This window comes from Capricornis sumatraensis, chromosome 3, assembly GCF_032405125.1.
Source record: "Capricornis sumatraensis isolate serow.1 chromosome 3, serow.2, whole genome shotgun sequence".
In the NCBI taxonomy this organism is placed as follows: Eukaryota; Metazoa; Chordata; class Mammalia; order Artiodactyla; family Bovidae; genus Capricornis; species Capricornis sumatraensis.
The window spans coordinates 16,115,002-16,133,988 of record NC_091071.1 but is presented as its reverse complement, the minus strand read 5'-3'; the positions used below and the strand labels follow the sequence as shown (position 1 = coordinate 16,133,988).

Sequence of the window (18,987 nt, the reverse complement as noted above, 5' to 3'; positions counted from 1 at the left end):
TCCTTGCGGGGCATGTCTGTTTCTCTTACGCAGGTGACTCAAGTTAATGGGAAGAAAGAACAGGGGGCCCAAGGTTATAAATAATAGAAAATAAAAGATCTTCCGTCTCCAGCGGGGAGTGGGGGGATAGATGAGAGGACGGGAGGGCAAGATAGGGTGGGGATAGGCAGGGGCAGAGCAGGAACCCCCCCCACCCCCGCTGGACCCTGGCCCTGCCCACTTTGAGGCCCTTCCCATTCAAGGTGCTTGGCAGGAATTCCCCAGCTCCCCCGGGGCGGGGAAAGGGGGTGGGGGGCTGGGACTGGTCCGAGCTGCTGGGGGAAGAGACATAGATCACTCTTCCCTCCACTCATGGAGGTCTCAGGTCGCGGCCAGGACAATCTTCAGTTCCCCGGGGGGTGGAAGGGGAGCTGCTGGGAGGGATGAGATTGAACTGGTTGGAGGGGAAAGAGAAGAGAGCAGGAGCATTAGAACCCAAGCAGCTGTCCCTTCATCCAATGCCGTCCAGTGTGGGGTGTGGGGGGAGTGTTGGTAGGAGCGGCCGCCTCGAGGTGTCTCATGGGGCTGTCAGAAGCACAGATCAATCGCCGTTTCCCCGTGAGCCAGAGCCCTTCCTCACGTGCCCAGCTCAGCCCCCCACACCCCAGCCTGGCCCTGTCTACTGCGCTGACCTTACCTCGGCTAAGTCAGGAGACAGTCGGGGTCACTGAGAGCTGGGGAGGCAGTGGGGAGGGGGGCTGCTGGATCACAACTGAGCGAGGACGGAGGGAAGCAAAGGACAGAGCCAGGAGCAAGCCCCTGGCGGCGGCGACTGTGGCTTCTGCCCACCCTACATACTTCACAGACAGGTGCAGGTCGGCAGGCGCCCTGTGGGACAGCCCTGCCTCCAAGACCCCTCACTCCCCACCCAGAACCCGTGCATCCTGCCCCACCTGCAGCCCATCAGCTCTTCCATGCCAAATACCCCCAGCTAACGAGAACTCACGAATCCTGTCATCGGCTCCTCCTGGAAATCCAGGCGCCTGGCCAGGCTGCTCACCTTGGGGGTGTCCGATGTAGGGGTAGGGTGAGGGTGTGGAAGCTGAGAGTGCAGGCACCCCACTCTGGGGCACCGCGCCTTGGGGGGGGCCCCCATGGCTCTGGGGTGGGTGCAGCAGCATCACCTGGGGCGGGTGGGGAGCCCCAGGGTGAGGGGGCGGGGCTGCTGTGATTCCAGTTTGGACATGGGCCTGTGGAGAACAGAAAAGGAGCTGTGAGCACCACGGGAGCGCCACAGGGTCGGAGAACCCCAGGCAGTGGCAGAGGGAAAGGTGCACCGATGACCCCGGGAGGGGCGCCCCAGGGCTCAGGGCAGGTGGCGTGGGCTCTTACCTGGGTAACATGGGCCATGTTGGTGAAGCCGTGGGGCAGCTGCTGGTGGGCATGGATGGCATATACAGCGGCTGGTTGGGGGAAGCTGCTCTGAGGGGACTGGGCAGAAGGTCCCGGTGGCAGAGAAGGCGGCGTGCCTGTCAGGGCCCCTGGGTGGTACAGGTTCTGCTGCGGCTGTCCACTGCCCAGGTGTGGGGCCTGCCCCGCCTGGTGCTGTCATCAGGGCAAGGCGAACGGTGAGTGCCACTTCCAGTACCACCTCTGACCCTCAGGTTCTCCCCACTAGGGAATGACCCCGAGTCCTAGTCCTCTCTTTCAGCCACCCATCCCTGCCCCACCCACGTGGATGCCCCACAGCAGGCACCTGGACAGGACTGGGGGCCGCATGCTGGGACGGTGGCTGGCTCCCAGTAGGTGTGGTGGCCGGCTGCGGCTGGTGGGCATGGAGCTGCGTGGCATGGTGTGGATAGGACTGGTGAACAGTGGCTACAGCAGGAAAGGGGAGACAATCAGTGACAGGCACCCCGAAGGGGCTGAGCAGCACGGCCCGGGTCAGGGGACAGGACAGAACTCACCATAAAGGGCCTGGGGGGTGGGCTGCTCTGCAGAAGGGTACTGAGGGGTGGAGGATGACACGATGGCCTGGGGATGGCTCCCCGACGTCAGCATGCGTGGGTTGCTTTGAAGCATGGGGGCAAACACCGGCTGGAGGAGGAGAGAAGCGGTTGGCCCGGCAGAGGGCCCAAGAGAGTACCCTGCTGCCAGACAACCGGGTTCAGTACTACTCTGCTCTCATCATGATGACTACCTTACTTTACTTTCACAATACCCTTATCAAGTAGATGCTACACTTTACAGAAGAAAAAAACAAAGGCCCCAGAATCCACTGCCTCCCCAGGGTCCTACTACAGCCAAGACTGAAGCCCAAGTTGGACCCCACCACCCAAAACTCTTGCTGGCTTCTCCTGCCAGCTCCTGAGTGTGGGAGGTGGAGGAGGCTTGCCAAGATGCCAGGACTCTGTACCCCACCTTCTTCCATGCCTCAGTCACCTGAGAGGGGTAGTGGGCCATGGGCTGCATCATGGCGGGCTGGCCTGGGAACTGCTGTGGGTTGTAGGGGATGTAGGAAGAGTAAGGGGTGGCGGCCACCAGAGGTGGACCAGCGGCGGCGGCGGCAGCCTGCATCATGGGAGGGGCGGAGGCTGGCTGGTGTTGGTCCGAGCGCTGCGGGGGCAGGGAGCCTGCAGGTGGGGGGAAGACGGTGCAGAGCTCAAGCTCCATCTGCCAGCAGGCAGTGGGTGGCACCTTGCATGGCCCCTCCTGACCCTGCTCACCTTTGGCGCCCCGGTACTTGCCCTGCTGTCCAGGCACTGAGTTGGACACAGGATACGGATACATCTGCGGTGCCTGGGGACCAGAACAGAGGTGAGGCTGAACAACTCGCTCGTGAACGCTCATGACAGGTGGGCCTTGGTCCCTCAGGCAGCCCAGTCACGTCTCTTACCCTGGGCCCACCCAGTCTCTTCTCACCTGAACAGCTGGTCCCATGTGGATCTGAGGTATGTAGGAGATGTACTGGGGGCTATAGAGCCCACTCTGGCCTGCTGTCAGCACCGGGATGGAGGGAGTTGAGTGAGTTCGGGGCCCAGGAGAAGTTGGAGTACTGGTGGATTTATTCTGTAAGAGACAAAGGAGGACATGCAGAAGGTATCTTAATGACGTCTATACCACCCTCCTCTCCCAGTCAAGGGCATCCAGAGTGCTGTGCACCAAACATATCCTACACTTTATCTTGGTTAAACCTCACATCAACCTCCAGATGAGTGATCTTGAATTACAGGCAAGGAAACTGAGACAGAGAGGTTAAGTGGTTCATCCAAGATCACAGAGCTTGCAAGAGGTTCAAGCGCAGTCAGTGGGCCCAAATGAAGCCCATGCTCCTAAATGCCAGACTGTGACTCCCCCTGAACCAAATGCCAAGTCCCAGTGAGGAACCCATAAATATCTGTCAGATACTTCACGATCCCCGGCCAGCCACTGCTAAGACCTGCTTCCCCAACTGCTGCGGTCCTGACATACTTGTATAACTGTTCCTCACTCCCCCCAACACCCAGCTCCCAACTCTCCTCATGGAAACCCCAGCCCACATTCCCCTGTCCCATCTCACCACAGAGAGCAGGGGCTTAGTGGGGTTGAACTCCTTGGCATTGGGGTTCAATGTTGACTTCTTCACTTGTCTATGATAGAAAAATGGAGTAAATTCTCACGGCTTGCCTCTCGTCACCAGACACCCACCCAGCTCCCCATCCCACTCACTCGGCAACTGGGCCCTCATCCTTGTCATCTCCCTTGATGAGGCCCACTGGGGGGCTGCCAGTTTGGCTTGGGCAAGGTTGGGGAGGCTGCTCCGGCCCCTCGGCAGCCCCTGCTGGTGGCAGGGGTGGTTTGTCCTCCTTGTCTGATACTGATTCAGCCTTTGAGGAAACAGGAGACCCCAGGGGCTCTGAAGCCAAAAGACCATCCACCTCCTTCTCCTTCCCTTTGGCTTCCTCTTTCAGGATCCGTGGAGGAAAAGGATCCAAGCTGGTCTCAGGGGAGCTACTGGGCTGAAGCTAGAAAGACAGAAACACAGAACATAGAGAGTACTCTCCTATCTCAACCCCAGACTCACCTTCCTTCGTTTATCTTTGCGTGCTCTAATCTCTCAATGCCACCCAGTGCCTATTCCATAAACCTCTCCCCAGACCCCTCAACCTTCATCTCTTTCCTGTTAACATCCTAGTCACTCCCACACTTCACTCACCTTAAACTGGGCCCCAAACTTTCTCAGTTCTTCCAGTTGAAAACGCTTCTGTTCATTCTGAAGGCCAGGGACTATGAGAAAGAGCAAAAAAGGAGAAAACACACATTTCTTTTCTTGAAGGTGGCTACACAGCAACCCAAAGAACAAAGAAACCAAGGGAAAAAAGCTGAGCTTATTAGAACCCTTTAAGTTAAGATCAAAGGGCTGACTCAATGTCATCTGTTTCTGAATTGGAACACTTTCCTAAATGAAATGCTCCCCTATTCAAAGGGGCATTAGACCCTGGCAGGAAAAACAACAATCCTCACCTTTCCCTGCAATCCGGGACAACTCCTGGGACTCCAGGGTCCTTCCAGGTTCCTTGGCCGGGAGTTCTTTTACTGAGCAAGAAAGAAGAGACACATGAAGCCCCTTCTGTCCAGAAGCACACTTCCCACTGTCCGCAGCCCCCCACCAGGTGGCTCTTACCATCTGTGGGGGCCAGTGAGATCTTTGGAGAAGCTGGGGAAATGGAGCCTACTCCAGGATCCCCAACTGCTGATGTCACTGGGATGGAAGCTGAAGAGGTTGGTACTGCTGAGCCCATGGGAGGCTCAGGACAGGAAGCTGAGATTGGGGCAGGGGCAGCTGACTTGGGAGAGCGCGGCGGGTACATCCGGCCCACTGAAGAAAAGGGAGAGGGATTTGTGTTGGTCACTGCTGGACACTGAGCAGTGAGTACTAGGGACCCACCAGAAACACCAAGGAAAGTTTATCTACAAGGTCACAAACCTAAATGTTTAGAAGGCCAAGGCAAGTAAGGTAAGCACGTAAAATGGCCTCATGGGTACCATGAAAGACTGGAATGCTCCAAGGGGCAGTCATGACTCAGTTCCAGCCAACCAGAGCTTTACAGAAAGGCAGGTTCTGTGTTGGCAGAACTTTCTGTATTTCAAAAGATATTAAGACATTTTCTATGATTTCTCCTCCCTTAAAATTAGTTGCCAACTAATTTAAACAAAAGGCACCTGCCAGCCAGACACAACGCATGGATTGCCATGCTGGAATTTCTCCCTGAGGGAAACTGAAAAATTCTTTCCTAAAAAGCATAAATAAATACTAGCCTCCAAAACACCTTTATCTTGGAACTCTCCCAGCCCAGCATTCTAACAACTGACTATTTACACCCCTATCCATTTGTTCATGTAACGCTGCTGGAATCTTACCTGCAGGAGGAGGTGGAACAGAGGCTTCTCCAGAAGGCCTGCTGCTGGGGGAAGACAGAGTCTTGGCACCTCTCAGAGGTCGCTGGGCCTTAGGGGACATGCGGGAAGGGCCTAATTTTTTTTTTTTTTTTAAGATGGGGAGAAAAGAAGCAGAGTTCCTGCTATTACATGACCATCAATGCAACTTCCATCCAACCCACCTAAATCATTTTCCTGGCCACCTACCACCATCCCCTTCCCTGCCATCAACAAGTCAGCTTCCTAACTCACCTCCATTGATACCACGTGCCTCAGAACCTGGGCCAGGGCTGCTATTGTCAAGATGGTGAGGGCCACGGGGCGGCAAAGAGCTAAGGCCAGGCCGGCCGCCCCGAGAACTACTGCAGCGAACACCTCCCCGGGGACCTTCCCGAACTCGCTGGGGTAGAGGGATATACTTTCCCTCCCTGGGGGAGAGAGTTCAAATAACATTAAGTAGCCACAAAACACACAATTTCCAAGAATGAAGCCCTCCTTATAAAGTCCACCTCCTGCCTCAATGCACACACACAAATATGCCTGACTTCAGCTTTCCGTACTATTTCCCTTGAGAAACTATCCTGCGGTTCCAGGATTATGACCCTACATTGCAGCTACCCCGACCAGACCAAAGCAGCCAGTGCTCCATTAATCCTTAGCCCCTCCTGACCTACAAGACAGGTAGTATAACATTGTGGATTAAGGTACAATACACTTCAGTTTCATTTTCATAAAAGGAAAAGTTAAGACATATATAGGAATGAAATGCAGAATTAAAAAAGAATATGAGGAATTCCCTAGGGGTAGGACTCTGAGCTTTCAATGCTGAGGGCCTAGGTTCCTGGTTGGAGAACTAAAATCCTACAAGTTGCAGAGTGCAGCAGAAAGCAAAAAAAGGAAAAGAAAAAAAAAGCTATCAAAAATCGGTGGGGGAAAGAAAACCTGTCTTAATCCCTAATCTTTAGCCTTGTTACTTCAGACAAATTAATAGTTCTAGGCTTCAGCGTTCTAAACCCCCAAATTCGGAATAACTATGTATTAACCTATATGACTGTGAGGCTTCAACGAGAGTATATAACAAGCTCTCAGCCCTAACCTAAATCAAAAAATTGGGAGGAAATACATATTAACCTATGTGGTTGTGAGGTTTTAACGAAAGTATACACCAAACTCCTGGCGCAAACACTGAGCCCCACCCGGACCAGCCTCCCCCAGCAATCACCTGGCTGCCAAGCTGGGGCTCTCACGCCCTGAGCCCTGTCGCTGAACCGCACTGTGCTTCTCCTCCTCCGTGCGCCCATCATCATTCTCCATGGCGATCCGGAGGCGGTACTGGGGGCTCGATTCAATCTCTCGGGCCAACTGGGCAGCACGCAGCTCCCGCTGACGGAATTCTTCTGAATTGTCCTTCTCTAAGGGCACCCTGTGAGGACCGTCGCCACCCCAGGGCCACGGGACAAGAGGGAGGAAAAAGGAAGACATTTCTATCAGTCCTATCACCAGATCAGACGTGGGTATTTAAACCCTCAATAACTCAGCATACACTGATCTGGCATGTAGCAGGGTCCTACGCAAAGCAGCAAGGCATCTCTCTGAATCTGAGGGACACTGAGACACACATATAAATTTGTTAAGATTTTACAGGAAAAGTATGGACCAAAAAAGCAGTTAATTCTACCCACGGAATCAAGGTTATGAGAAAGAGAAAAACCTTTTCACGAGGAGTTCACAAGGCAGGTCAGGAGTAGGGAGACGGCAACCCAGACACCCAGAAAGACATGTACAAAAGCTATGTTCCACCTAGAGACCTCCCTTCTGTTGATGTCCCCATACCTCAAACTGCACCATGTGCGAACTACCAAAAGACACTCACGTGTAAGAAGAGAGACTGCTGTCATAGGTGGTCTTTACACCATAGTTCTCCTCATTGAACTTGAACATTTCGTTGGGGTCCCATCCATTAGACTAGAGGAAGAGGGAGAATGTTTCAAAGCTCAGCGAGGAAAGCAATAATAACCAATTTTTCTCTTCCCTCAGGTTGAAAGATTAAAAATCTGACCAAACCAAGAGTGGGGAAAAAAAGGAACAGGGCTGATGGGAAGGTCATCTACTGACTGCAGCACAATTGGCAGTTTCCAAGACATAGAAGTCTTTGGGACCTAACATCCATTTCCAGATTTATATCCCAGAGAAATTCTGACCTGAGTGCATGAGGATACACATTCTAAAAATCCAGTAAGGTACTATTTTTAATACCAAAATAATGGCCCAGAAACACCAATAAAAAAGGAACAGATACAATATATTGTCTATACACACAAGTATACAGATACAAATAGCACAACACATGTAGTTAAAAGCAATGACTAGGATCTATATACCAAAGTGAAACATCCAAAAATAGGTAGGAAAAGCAAATTCTAAACAAACTAATAAAGTGAGGTAACAATTCACTGACAAATTTTAAATCAGGGTGGTTGTTTGGAGGAAGGGAAATGGGCCTATACAATATGCAATCTCATCTGTATCTTTTTTCTCCCAGGCTGGGAAAAAACTGATTTGAAGCAAATTTTAACAGGTATCAATTACTGATAGTAGAAAAATGAGTATTTCTGTTTGAGTATGTCCTATACCTTTCCATTGGACTCTGACTGCCAGGCAATAGTAAAAGATTTCTCCCCGCCCACCCCAGCAATTCTCGGGTCCAAGAGTGATGTCACGGTCAACACCCCACTGGGGCAGCAGAGCCCCCAGCTCTAGGGCTCCCCAGAAGGGACTGTACCATGTCAGACTCCAGGTCGTAGTCATCGCTGTTGCTGTCTCCCCCCTCCCAGCGCTGAAGCACCTTCTCCTTGTGCTCCCCATTCACCTTCGAGTTCATGGCAATGGCCGAGTCAGTGAACTTATCTGTGAAGGTGGATTGAGATCAGCGGTCAGGTGGTACTTCATAGCCGTCTTTCCAACACCCTTCCCACCACAGAAGCAAAGGGGGTGCAGGGCAGCATAAAAACACTTGTTCCAAGAGTTCAAAAGAAGCAAGGAGGTGAAAACAAAGCAGGAAAAGTATGAACCACAACATAGGCTGGAATTCACCCCACTGCACCTTAGACCTTAACACATGTTCTCAAGAAAAAACTTCCAGTCCTCCTCCTCAGAAATAAGGTGCCAAACAACGGAAAGGAGGAGAATCAGATCATCACATTCTCTGCCTTCTACTGGGTCTGACACAACAGCCTGCACCCATAAATACCTTTAGTAGCATAATTGAAGTCGACATTTCGGAAGTGGACAAGCATGACATCACTTGGCTTAAACACCATGGTGTCCACTATGTCTTCCCGACGAGGGCCACCCGCTGGCTCCGATACCTTCCGGTGCACAGCATCCACTGCCAGTTCAAACTATAAAAAGTCCATTTCCCAGCAAGCAAGGGTCAGTATTAAGAAACGTGAAGACAAAAATATTACTTTTAATTTCATCCTTTCTAAACTTTCCCCAACACCACATTCTCACGTGCACTGCCTTGACAACATCACCCATGAGATTTAGTCAAAGCCCCAAACTTTAAACTTCTCATCAAATACCCAGCCCTCACATTTCAAACCCACGTCTTTAATTCCATGCAGCTCTATTCCGACAAAGGCCTACAAAAACGAGGCTAGCCATCATGTTGTCCAAAACCACTCATCTTTGTATCTTCAAGGAACCTACTTCATTCTCTTCTTTCTCCCATGAAACTCCAAAAAACAAGCTAATTTGAGCAGACTGACCTTTGAGCTCAGCGTCTTGAAGATACCCTCGTAGGTGGTACCGTTCTTCACCTTTACATCACAAGTAGAACCCTGAAAGAGCAGAGGGAAGAAAACGGAAGAGTGCCTCTAGCAAACCGATGCGTTACACCCCTCAAGCTAGCAGCAAGGGGCCCACTTACCACAACCGCGGTAAGGAAGTGCAGCATTCTGGAATTGTTGTAGACACCCTCAAACACCTGTCAGTAACACAGGAGAGAGACAAAAATAAAGGAACAGCCAGTCAACACCTTACCCTCCTTCACAACGTCCACACTCCACTCATAACCACCTCAAACATATGGGATACTTGCCCTTCGGAACACATCTATTTCTGCACCTAGTCTGCCCTCTATTCCCATATATGTTATCTTTTAAGTATCTGTGTCTTAGACAGGGGAGAAATGGCACTCACCGGTGACTGTGGAGGTCCCTTTCCTGTGCTTTGTCCCCTATAAGAGAAGGAAACAAGAAGCTAGTTATTTAAGTACAATCAAGCCCTTTTATTCAACTGCTTTCAAAGGACTGTATGCCAAGACCACATACTATGTGAAGATAACGACTTAGGCTACAAATCATTAACCAACAGATTTTCCAATTCTCACTTCACAGAGGAAGAAAAGCACTAAAAGCCATTTCCTCCAAATACCAGTAAAATAGGCTCAATCATCAACGTCTGTCAACTGCTTTAAAAGCCAATTCAACACAACGTTTCTGCAAGAGGGCCAGGGCTGCATGCTTCCAAATGACAAACGTTACGATATTCGACAATAACCCCCACCAGATGTAACAGTGGAAGCTCAGACAACGCAAATTTTGAACTACCTAGGTTCAGGTAAATTATCTCCCCAACAGGAAAGGCCATCATTTCCCGCAGCCTTACGCCCCAAACTAGGAGCGAAGGTACTCCCTCTACAATCTACCCTTCTGGACCTCTCTACTCATTCAGCCTGTTACCCACTCTGGGAGGGGTCACCTATCACCCAGTAACCCTGCTTCTTGCTGGCTGATGTAACCAGCGGTTGAAGAGGGCGATCAGGGGGCCGTTGGCAGGACTGGGGGACAGCGCAGCCGCAAAAGCTATCCACCCGGAGGCCTCGCCCGGTCTGCGCTTGCGCACTAAAGCCTACGGGCCTCTTCAAAATCGCCCCCACCCCCCCGCGATCAGAACCCACTGCGCCTGCGTGTACCTCCACTCTCAATTCCATAAACCCACAAACAGAAGAAACCGAGTCGGGTGTCCACCACTCATCCAAGAACACCAGGCGAACCCGTCCACGAACACCCCCAGCCGCTGCCCTATATGTTACCCGAGGCTGGAGAATGGCCGGGTCATAAGACACAGCATCCGCGCGCACGTACGGGAAGAGCGCGCCCGCTGGAGGTTCCCAGCCCGCAGTCCTCCCAGTCCCTCCTTCCGTCCCCCCGCCCACCCTGCTCCCCTCCTACTGGCCAGACTGGGACGGGGAGGTAGCAACTCGCTCCCAAGTCCCTCCCTCCCCATTGGCCAAACTGTGAGCCGCGCGCCCCCCTCCATTGGCTACGGGCAGGGACCCCTTCCCGCAGCTGACTCCCCATTGGCTGAAGACGGGAACCGCGAGACCCTTCGTGGTAATGGAGCCGGGGACCCCGATCACCTCTTTACCCCCCCAACTCCTCGTTCCGACGCTGCCGGCGGGATGCGCCCTGCCTGCCCTTAAGGCCCAGCTCCCGAGCCCTGACTACGCTAGCAGAACTGAGCACTGCCCCTGAATACCCCGGTGGCCACCAGGGACCCTCTTCCTCCGACCTGTTAGGACCTGAGGGCCCACCCCCGTTTCACGGGGCTTTCCCACACCCCCTGGCGACCCTCAAAGGTGGCCAGGCTAGAAGTCCACCTGGCGCGGTGTACAGGTCTCGGCCACATCGGCTCTAGCGCCCGGAAACCCACCATCCTCACCTGGCGCTGCCGATGGCCGCTGCCCCTGGCCTCTCCTGATGTTGCTGCTGCGGTGGCGGCGGTTGAGGCGCCAAGATGCCCTCGGCTCCCCGGCGGAGCCCGCTCCCGGCAGCGGCTGCAGGCCCCAGGCAGGGGGAGGCGGCCGCAGGAGGTCCTGGGGGAGCCGAGGTGGAGGCCAGGGGCCCCGGGAGACCGCCGTTGGGCGGGCTGGTGCCCCCGGGAGGGCGACGGGCCACGGCCTGTTGCGTGGGGGGCGGCTGGGGCTGGGAGGTCTGCTGTGGCGGCTGAGGCTTCAACATGATGGCAGCGTCCGGAAGGGGAATTAGGGGGAAGGGAGGGAAAGAGGAGGCCGGGGCTGGGCCCCCGCCGGAGAGCGCGGGAAGCGAAGGGGACTGGGAAGCTGGGGACCCGCCGTTGGCGGGCGGGGGCAAGCCCCGCGGTGTCGGGGGTGGATAGAGAAGACCGCGGCGCGAGGAAGCACCGCGAGGCGGAAGGGGAGGGGGTCTCGCGGGCCGGAGGAAAGCGAGAGGGCGCGAGCCGGCTTGGCGCGCGTGCGCGTCGCCGGGGAAAGGGGAGGGGGGGAGCGCGCGGGCGGGAGCTCCCGAAGGGGGAGGGGCGGGGAGGGGGGAGGGGCGGGGAGGGGGGAGGGGCGGGGAGGAGGGAGCGGCGGCTCGAGATGTCCGCGCGCACCGGGGCGGTTAGCTCCGGGCGGGAGAAGAAAATAAAGGTGAATCTCGCGCCCCTCGCCTTTGGAGTGGGGAAGGAGCAGCGCGGGGCGCTTGCGTGCGCCAAGGACTTAGGGTCTCTAGGTCTCAAGCAGCCTTGACTGCCTGCCGCTGTCGCTTCACAATGAGCGTGTGAAACGCTGGGGGTGGAGCCGAAGAAGCAGAGAAGGAAGAGCCGGCCGCCCCGCCTACGCCGGCGGCGTAGCGTCGGGATACCTCCGCAGTAGTGTGAGAAGTCACGACGTAGCGTGCAGTTCTTCCGCCATTTGAGGGCCCATGGGCGGAGTCTTAAGTACAAAAAAAGTCCCGGCACGAGAACTGGTACTTATTTAAGGCTTGTGGTAGGTTTCATGGGGACTTTATCTGCTTTCCATAAAAGATTGATAGGCATTAATGTTATCATTTTGAGCATGCTGATCTTTGGAGATAACGCTATACCTAATTCTAAATTATTTTAGTGATTTTCAAACTAATGGTTTCTCCATGCCCTAGAATGAACCCTTAAAGTGGAAGTGGCAAGTGAAAGTGTAGTCGCTCAGTTGTGTTCGACTCTTTGCGACCCCATGGACTGACTGTAGCCCACCAGGCTCCTCTGTCCATGGAATTCTCCCGGCAATAATATTGGAGTGGGTACCCTATCCCTTCTCCAGGGGGTCTCTCCCACATTGCAGGCAGATTCTTTACCATCTGAGCCACCAGGGAAGCCCAGGATGAATCTTAAACTAGTAACAGGCTGAAAACCAAAGTTCCTAGGGTCTAGTTCAAAATCTTCCACCCAGCTCTACAATGAAAACAGCTTTCAGTCATTCCAATTAGTTGGGCATTTAGGACATGGGACTTGCCTAGTGGCTCAGACAATAAAGAATCTCAACAATTCAGGAGACCCGGGTTTGATCCCTGGGTCAGGAAGATCTGCTGGAGAAAGGAATGGCAACCCACTCCAGTATTCTTGCCTGGAGAATTCCATGGACAGAGGAGCCCGAGAGGCTGCAGTCCACGGGGTCACAAAAAGTCAGACACAGCTGAGCGACTACACCTTCTTTAGGACATTAGACTAGGTGCCTTGGATATAACTGTTAATAATTAAACCACTTCCTACCCTCAAGGAGTTTAAACTAGCAGTGTATTCAGACAGATGCAATCTATTAGGCTGAAGCACGGGCCCCTAAGAGTAGATAAGAGTGACACCTACTTCAATGTTGGGTGATGGATTTCTAGGCAGGGGGAATAGGACATGACAAGGTAAAAAAACTTAAGCATGTCTGTAGTATAAAATAACAGGAAGGAGGTTTTAAAAGTAGAAACTGAAAAGATAGGTAACCTGAGACCAGTGGGGAGCCCTTTTCAGAAAATGAAGAGGGCAGATTTGCCTTTTTACTCATTGCAAGGTGGAGAATGGAGTGCAGGAGTGATAGGTCTTAGTCCAGGTGAAACTTTCAATATCTCAGTCTCTTTTCCCTCCAGGTGTTAGCATTGGAACTCTTCCAGCTCTCAACTCTCCCCTGAACATGCACATACTTAGCTAAAAGTCTGTCTTACTCTTTGAGAAGTGTTCCTTAGCCCAGCCTCACTCCTAGCTTTGAGAGTTTTGGGTTCCCAAAACTGCTGTTTGGCCAGCAGTTTCCCCCCACTTTATTCTGTGAGCTCCTTCCATTCTGTTTTACTGCTGGTGTGTGTGCTTAGCTGCTCAGTCATGTTTGACTCTTTATGACCCCATGGACTATAGCCAGGGTCCTCTCCCCTGGGGATTCTCCAGGCAAGAATACTGGAGTGGGTTGCCATGCCCTCCTCCAGGGGACCTTCCCAATCCAGGGATCAAACCCAGGTCTCCCACATTGCAGGTGGATTCTTTACCGTCTGAGCCACCAGGGAAGCTGATATCTGCTCCCTAATGGTTGGGATCTTACTCTTACTCACTGCTCCTTCTGTGATACCTGGCATAATGCAGGCAGTCCGTTAAATACCTGTGAAGTGAATGGATTCAAGTGTTATTTTGAGGACCATGTCTCCTGGGTGTCTGAATAACTGTCCAGCTTTTTCCTGGCATTAACTGTACCACATGGTGCCAGGCTACCTCTTCAGCAGCATTATGGGCGCTCCCGTCTCCCCATTCACATACTGCTCCCACACTCTTAGGTTTCAGCCCATTAAACTCTTAATTTCCGCAACCTGCCTTGCCCTTGTCCAACTCTGCCTTTGAAAGTGCTGTTTATTCACCTAGTTCTCATTATTCAAGCTCAGGTGTTAGTCCTTTTGGACAACTTGTTATTGACTCCCTCCTCTCAGTCCCCAGAGCACTGTGATGGTTGTTGCTGTTGTTGTTTGTTTGCATGTATGATTTCCCTTTCTATTGGAGCCTGAGATCATTAAGGTCAGGGGTGATATTTTACTCACTTCTCTCTCCTTCCTGTCTAGCTCAGTGGCTGGCACAGTGATTCAATAAGTTGATAAATGAATGAAATATTGTCATCTTACATACAATTTAGAAATGATAGGGACTTCCGTGGTGGTTCAGTGGCTAAGACTCTGGGCTCCCAATGCAGGGGGCCCAGGTTCGATCCTTGGTCAGGGAACTAGATCTCACATGCCACAACTAAATGTCCCAAGTGCCTCAGCTAAGACCTGGTACAGCCAAATGAATAAGTACTTTTTTAAAAGAAACATGGTATCACTGTGATTTGCTCTGGAGTGATTTCCAGGATTTAAGTGAAGAAAGTGTAAAGAATGCTTCCTTGTGTGCAAGGAAGAAGGGGAAATAAAACAGAAACGTATCCACAAATTCTTGCAAGGAAGAACAAGAAGAGTAAACCAAAAACTAATAAAATCAGGCACCCTTGAGGGGTAAGGAAAAATAAAGGTTCCTTGGTTGTTGGGTTACGTCCCTCTTGTTGAGGGGAAACAACAGAACCCTGAATGGGGAGAGGGTGACACTTCTTTGAGCCTTTTCATATAGTTTTGGCTTTTCAAGTAATGTCAATGGTCAACATACTCAATTAAATCAACAAAAACAGAGTAGCTGAAATCTGAATACAGATGTAAATAAATGAACCCAACTCTATTGTAAATGAGTAAAAAATAACACCCTGAAGGGCAAAACAAAAAAAAAATGGAACTAATTCAAGTCACTTTCAAGCACCTGCTGAAGAAAAAAAAAAGCTCTACACCTTGAATTCTTAGGTCGGTTTGTTCTAGTAAGGGCATGGCAATTCTGAAGCTATGTGTAGTGTATTGTAGGATTGAGCAGGCAGGTTGGGTCCTAGGGTTCTTGCTGAGGAAGTATGGAGCAGCAAATGTGGGATGAGAGAAATGAACACAAATGGGGGACTGGAATGGAAAGCAACAGTATAAAATTTATAGGAGGGATTTGTGGTCCAGGGGCTAAGACACCATTCTCCCACAATGCAGGGGACCCAGGTTTGAACCCTGGTAAGGGAACTTGATTCCACATGCTTCAACTAAAGATCCCACATGCCACAACTAAGACATAATGCAGCCAAATAAGATATACATAATTTTTAAGTAAAATAAAATTTATGGGAAAAAATTAGATAGATAGATACACTGATATTTACCGCAGTTCCCAGATCTTGTTTTCCAAATATCCCACAGAAATAAACCAGGGCTCCTTGGAGAAAGTAAGTACTAAAAACATTTACTGGGACATCCCCGATGGCTCAGTGGTAAAGAATCCTTCTGCCAATGCAGGAGAATAGTTCAGTCCCTGGTCTGGGAAGATCCCACACACTATGGAGCAACTAAGCTTGTGCACAACTACTGAGCCCACGTGCAGCAGCTACTCACCTCCTAAAGCCCATGCCATTTAGAGCCCCTGCTCAGCAACGATAGGCCACTGCAATGGGAAGCCCTCACACCACAACTAGAGAGTAGACCCTGCTTGCCACAACTAGAGAAAGTCCACGTGTAGTAACAAGACCCAGCACAGCCAAAAATAAAAAAGACAATAAAGTTTAAAAACATTTATAAGGGCATCAAAGAGCCATAGCAGCCATCTTGAAGAGGGCAAATCTGGCACAAGTGGAGCATTGAAACAAATAAAAATAGTGATTATAGCTCATTGGTGGCTTTCCAGGTGACGCTAGTGGTAAAAAAAAAAAAAAAAAATGCCTGCCAGTGCAGAAGACGTGAGAAGTGGGTTCGATTCTCGGGTCGGGAAGATCCCCTGGGGAAGGGAATAGCAACCCACTCCAGTATTCTTGCCCGGAAAACCCCATGGACAGAGGAGCCTAGCGGGCTACAGTCCATGGGGTTTCAAAAAGAATTCCATGGGGTGTGATTCCGTCCTGCACAGCTGCTGGTTCGAATAGTAGTCATTTAATTCCGTCCGGCTTCTCTCCCACATAAGTGCGTGCCACCAACCCATGGAGGATTCAATGGACATGGACATGAGCCCCTTGAGGCCCCAGAACTATCTTTTCGGTTGTGAACTAAAGGCTGACAGAGATTATCACTTCAAGGTGGATAATGATGAAAATGAGCACCAGTTATCTTTAAGAACGGTCAGTTTAGGGGCCGGAGCAAAGGATGAGTTACACATTGTTGAAGCAGAGGCGATGAATTATGAAGGTGGTCCAATTAAAGTGACACTGGCAACTTTGAAGATGTCTGTACAGCCAACGGTTTCTCTTGGGGGCTTTGAAATTACACCACCTGTGGTCTTACGGTTGAAGTGTGGTTCAGGGCCTGTGCATATCAGTGGACAGCACTTAGTAGCTGTGGAGGAAGATGCAGAGTCAGAAGAGGAGGAGGAGGAGGAGGTGAAACTCCTAAGTATATCTGGAAAGCGTTCTGCCCCTGGAAGTGGTAGCAAGGTTCCCCAGAAAAAAGTAAAGCCTGCTGCTGATGAAGATGATGATGACGATCACGATGATGATGATGAAGATGATGATCATTATCATGATGATTTTGATGAGGAAGTTGAAGAAAAAGCTCCAGGAAAGAAATCTGTACGAGATAGTCCAGCCAAAAATGCACAAAAATCAAACCAAAATGGAAAAGACTCAAAACCGTCAACACCAAGATCAAAAGGTCAAGAATCCTTCAAGAAACAGGAAAAAACACTGAAAACACCAAAAGGACCTAGCTCTGTAGAAGACATTAAAGCAAAAATGCAAGCAAGTATAGAAAAATGTGGTTCCCTTCCCAAAGTGGAAGCCAAGTTTATCAATTATGTGAAGAATTGTTTCCGGATGACTGACCAGGAGGCTATTCAAGATCTCTGGCAGTGGAGGAAGTCTCTTTAAGAAAACAGTTTAAACAGTTTGTTAAAAATTTTCCGTCTTATTTCATTTCTGTAACAGTTGATATCTGGCTGTCCTTTTTATAATGCAGAGTGAGAACTTTCCCTACCGTGTCTGATAAATGTTGTCCACGTTCCATTGCCAAGAATGTGTTGTCCAAAATGCCTGTTTAGTTTTTAAAGATGGAACTCCACCCTTTGCTTGGTTTTAAGTATGTATGGAATGTTATGATAGGACTAGTAGTAGTGGTGGTCAGACAGATGGGAATGGTGGGGAGACAAATATACATGTGAAATAAACTCAGTATTTAAAAAAAAAAAAAAAGAATTCCATGAACCGAGGAGCCTAACAGGCTACATTCCATAGAGTCGAAAAGAGTTGGACACGACTGAGGGACTCAGCATGCATGCATAGCTCATTGAATAAAAGAATCCATGAATCTGTACTGTTAACATATAAATGTACATGCATACAACGCTGAAAAAAAAAAAGAAACCCAGAAATGACTGTATTTTTCAAAACTGTCCATGATATGAAACACAAAGGCTGAGGAACTGTTTCAGATTAGAGGCAGCTAAAGTGACTAAACCTAGATAGCATATTCAAAAGCAGAGACATTACTTGGCCAACAAAGGTCTGTCTAGTCAAGGCTATGGTTTCTCCGGTGGTCATGTATGGATGTGGGAGTTGGACTGTGAAGAAGGCTGAGCGCCGAAGAATTGATGCTTTTGAACTGTGGTGTTGGAGAAGACTCTTGAGAGTCCCTTAGACTGCAAGGAGATCCAACCAGTCCATTCTAAAGGAGATCAGTCCTGGGTGTTTTTTGGAAGGAATGATGCTGAGGCTGAAACTCCAACACTTTGGCCACCTCATGCAAAGAGCTGACTCATTGGAAGACTCTGATGCTGGGAGGGATTGGGGGCAGGAAGAGAAGGGGATAACAGAGGATGAGATGGCTGGGTGGCATCACTGACTCGACAGACATGAGTTTGGGCGAACTCCGGGAGTTGGTGATGGACAGGGAGGCCTGGCGTGCTGCAATTCATGGGGTTGCAAAGAGTAGGACACAACTGAGTGACTGAACTGAACTGAACTGAAAGTGACTAAAAACTAGATGAATTACTTGATCCAGGCATAAATCCTGAACAAAACTGCTATAAAAAGACATTGTGGGGAAATTGATTAATTTGGAATATAGACTATGAAGTGTTACATGCAGATAAATTTCCTAAATGTGCTAACTCTGTAGATGTGTTAAAGTGTATTATAGGCAAAGGAACATGACTTATGCAACCTACTATTAAATAGTTCAAGTTATGGGACTTCCCTGGTGATCCAGTGATTAGCATTCTGTGCTTCCAAGGCAGGGGCTGCAGGTTTGATCCCTGATCGAAAAACTAAGATCCCCTGTGCTGTGTGGTGCAGCCAAAAAACAAATAATTCAAGTTCTAGATATTCTTTATACACACGTAGAGAAGATGATGAGGCAAATTGGCAAAATGTTAGTTTCTGAATCTGGGTAAACATGGTTCTTTGAAGTAGCCTTTTAATGTCTCTGTAAGTTTGAAATTATTTTAAAAATAATAAATTTACATCTAATTAAGTAAATTTATTTGATACCCCTAAAGTCAGGGAAAGGAGTGAGAATAAACCGTCTAATTATATACTAAACACTCATAAACTCATTGATAAATTAGGTGAGGAGTCTGTAGCTCATGAGAGTCCTTAGGCAGTGCCCCAGTGCTCACTGCATTTTATTCAAGTATATCTGGGAAGTTAAGGTTACAAGGTAAAGAATCTGCCTGCCAAGCAGCAGATGTGGGTTCCATCCCTGGGTCGGCAACATCTGGAGAAGGAAATGGCAACCCACTCCAGTGTTC

At 50.2% G+C, this 18,987-nt stretch overlaps 2 protein-coding genes across 28 annotated transcripts; one reads left to right on the top strand and one right to left on the bottom strand.

Moving 5' to 3' along the window:
* ATXN2L (ataxin 2 like) lies at positions 1 to 11,512 on the bottom strand. Of its 26 annotated transcripts, none has more exons than XM_068966824.1 (23): positions 11,125 to 11,512; positions 9,601 to 9,637; positions 9,329 to 9,385; positions 9,168 to 9,239; positions 8,648 to 8,798; positions 8,180 to 8,304; positions 7,271 to 7,362; positions 6,620 to 6,820; positions 5,650 to 5,825; positions 5,380 to 5,490; positions 4,643 to 4,873; positions 4,483 to 4,554; positions 4,175 to 4,245; positions 3,688 to 3,983; positions 3,539 to 3,608; positions 2,902 to 3,048; positions 2,706 to 2,778; positions 2,422 to 2,612; positions 1,947 to 2,076; positions 1,736 to 1,857; positions 1,372 to 1,584; positions 986 to 1,229; positions 1 to 836 (listed from the first exon to the last, which is right to left on the bottom strand). In XM_068966824.1, the coding sequence occupies exons 1-23, from the start codon at positions 11,421 to 11,423 to the stop codon at positions 682 to 684; spliced, it is 3,336 nt and encodes a 1,111-aa protein (XP_068822925.1). In that variant the 5' UTR covers positions 11,424 to 11,512; the 3' UTR covers positions 1 to 681. The 26 variants fall into 26 exon arrangements, with proteins under 26 accessions (XP_068822925.1, XP_068822933.1, XP_068822930.1 ...); XM_068966832.1 differs by having other exon boundaries at positions 1 to 433; XM_068966829.1 differs by having other exon boundaries at positions 1 to 410.
* Positions 11,513 to 16,228: 4,716 nt separating this feature from the next.
* On the top strand, positions 16,229 to 17,375 carry LOC138076071 (nucleophosmin-like). Of its 2 annotated transcripts, XM_068968271.1 has the most exons (3): positions 16,229 to 16,286; positions 16,581 to 16,806; positions 16,891 to 17,375. In XM_068968271.1, the coding sequence occupies exons 1-3, from the start codon at positions 16,229 to 16,231 to the stop codon at positions 17,108 to 17,110; spliced, it is 504 nt and encodes a 167-aa protein (XP_068824372.1). In that variant the 3' UTR covers positions 17,111 to 17,375. The 2 variants fall into 2 exon arrangements, with proteins under 2 accessions (XP_068824372.1, XP_068824371.1); XM_068968270.1 differs by having other exon boundaries at positions 16,229 to 16,806.
* Positions 17,376 to 18,987: the final 1,612 nt, after the last annotated feature.

Excerpts from the sequence above, each read along its gene's own strand:
- LOC138076071 (XM_068968270.1), top strand. The coding sequence starts at position 16,229 with ATGGAGGATTCAATGGACATGGACATGAGCCCCTTGAGGCCCCAGAAC. Across the intron at positions 16,807-16,890 it reads GAAGAAAAAGCTCCAGGAAA|AAAAGGTCAAGAATCCTTCA; the intron begins GAAATCTGTACG and ends AACACCAAGATC.
- ATXN2L (XM_068966824.1), bottom strand. The coding sequence starts at position 11,423 with ATGTTGAAGCCTCAGCCGCCACAGCAGACCTCCCAGCCCCAGCCGCCC. Across the intron at positions 9,240-9,328 it reads ACTTCCTTACCGCGGTTGTG|GGTTCTACTTGTGATGTAAA; the intron begins GTAAGTGGGCCC and ends CTGCTCTTTCAG. Across the intron at positions 2,077-2,421 it reads TGGCCCACTACCCCTCTCAG|CCGGTGTTTGCCCCCATGCT; the intron begins GTGACTGAGGCA and ends CTCCTCCTCCAG.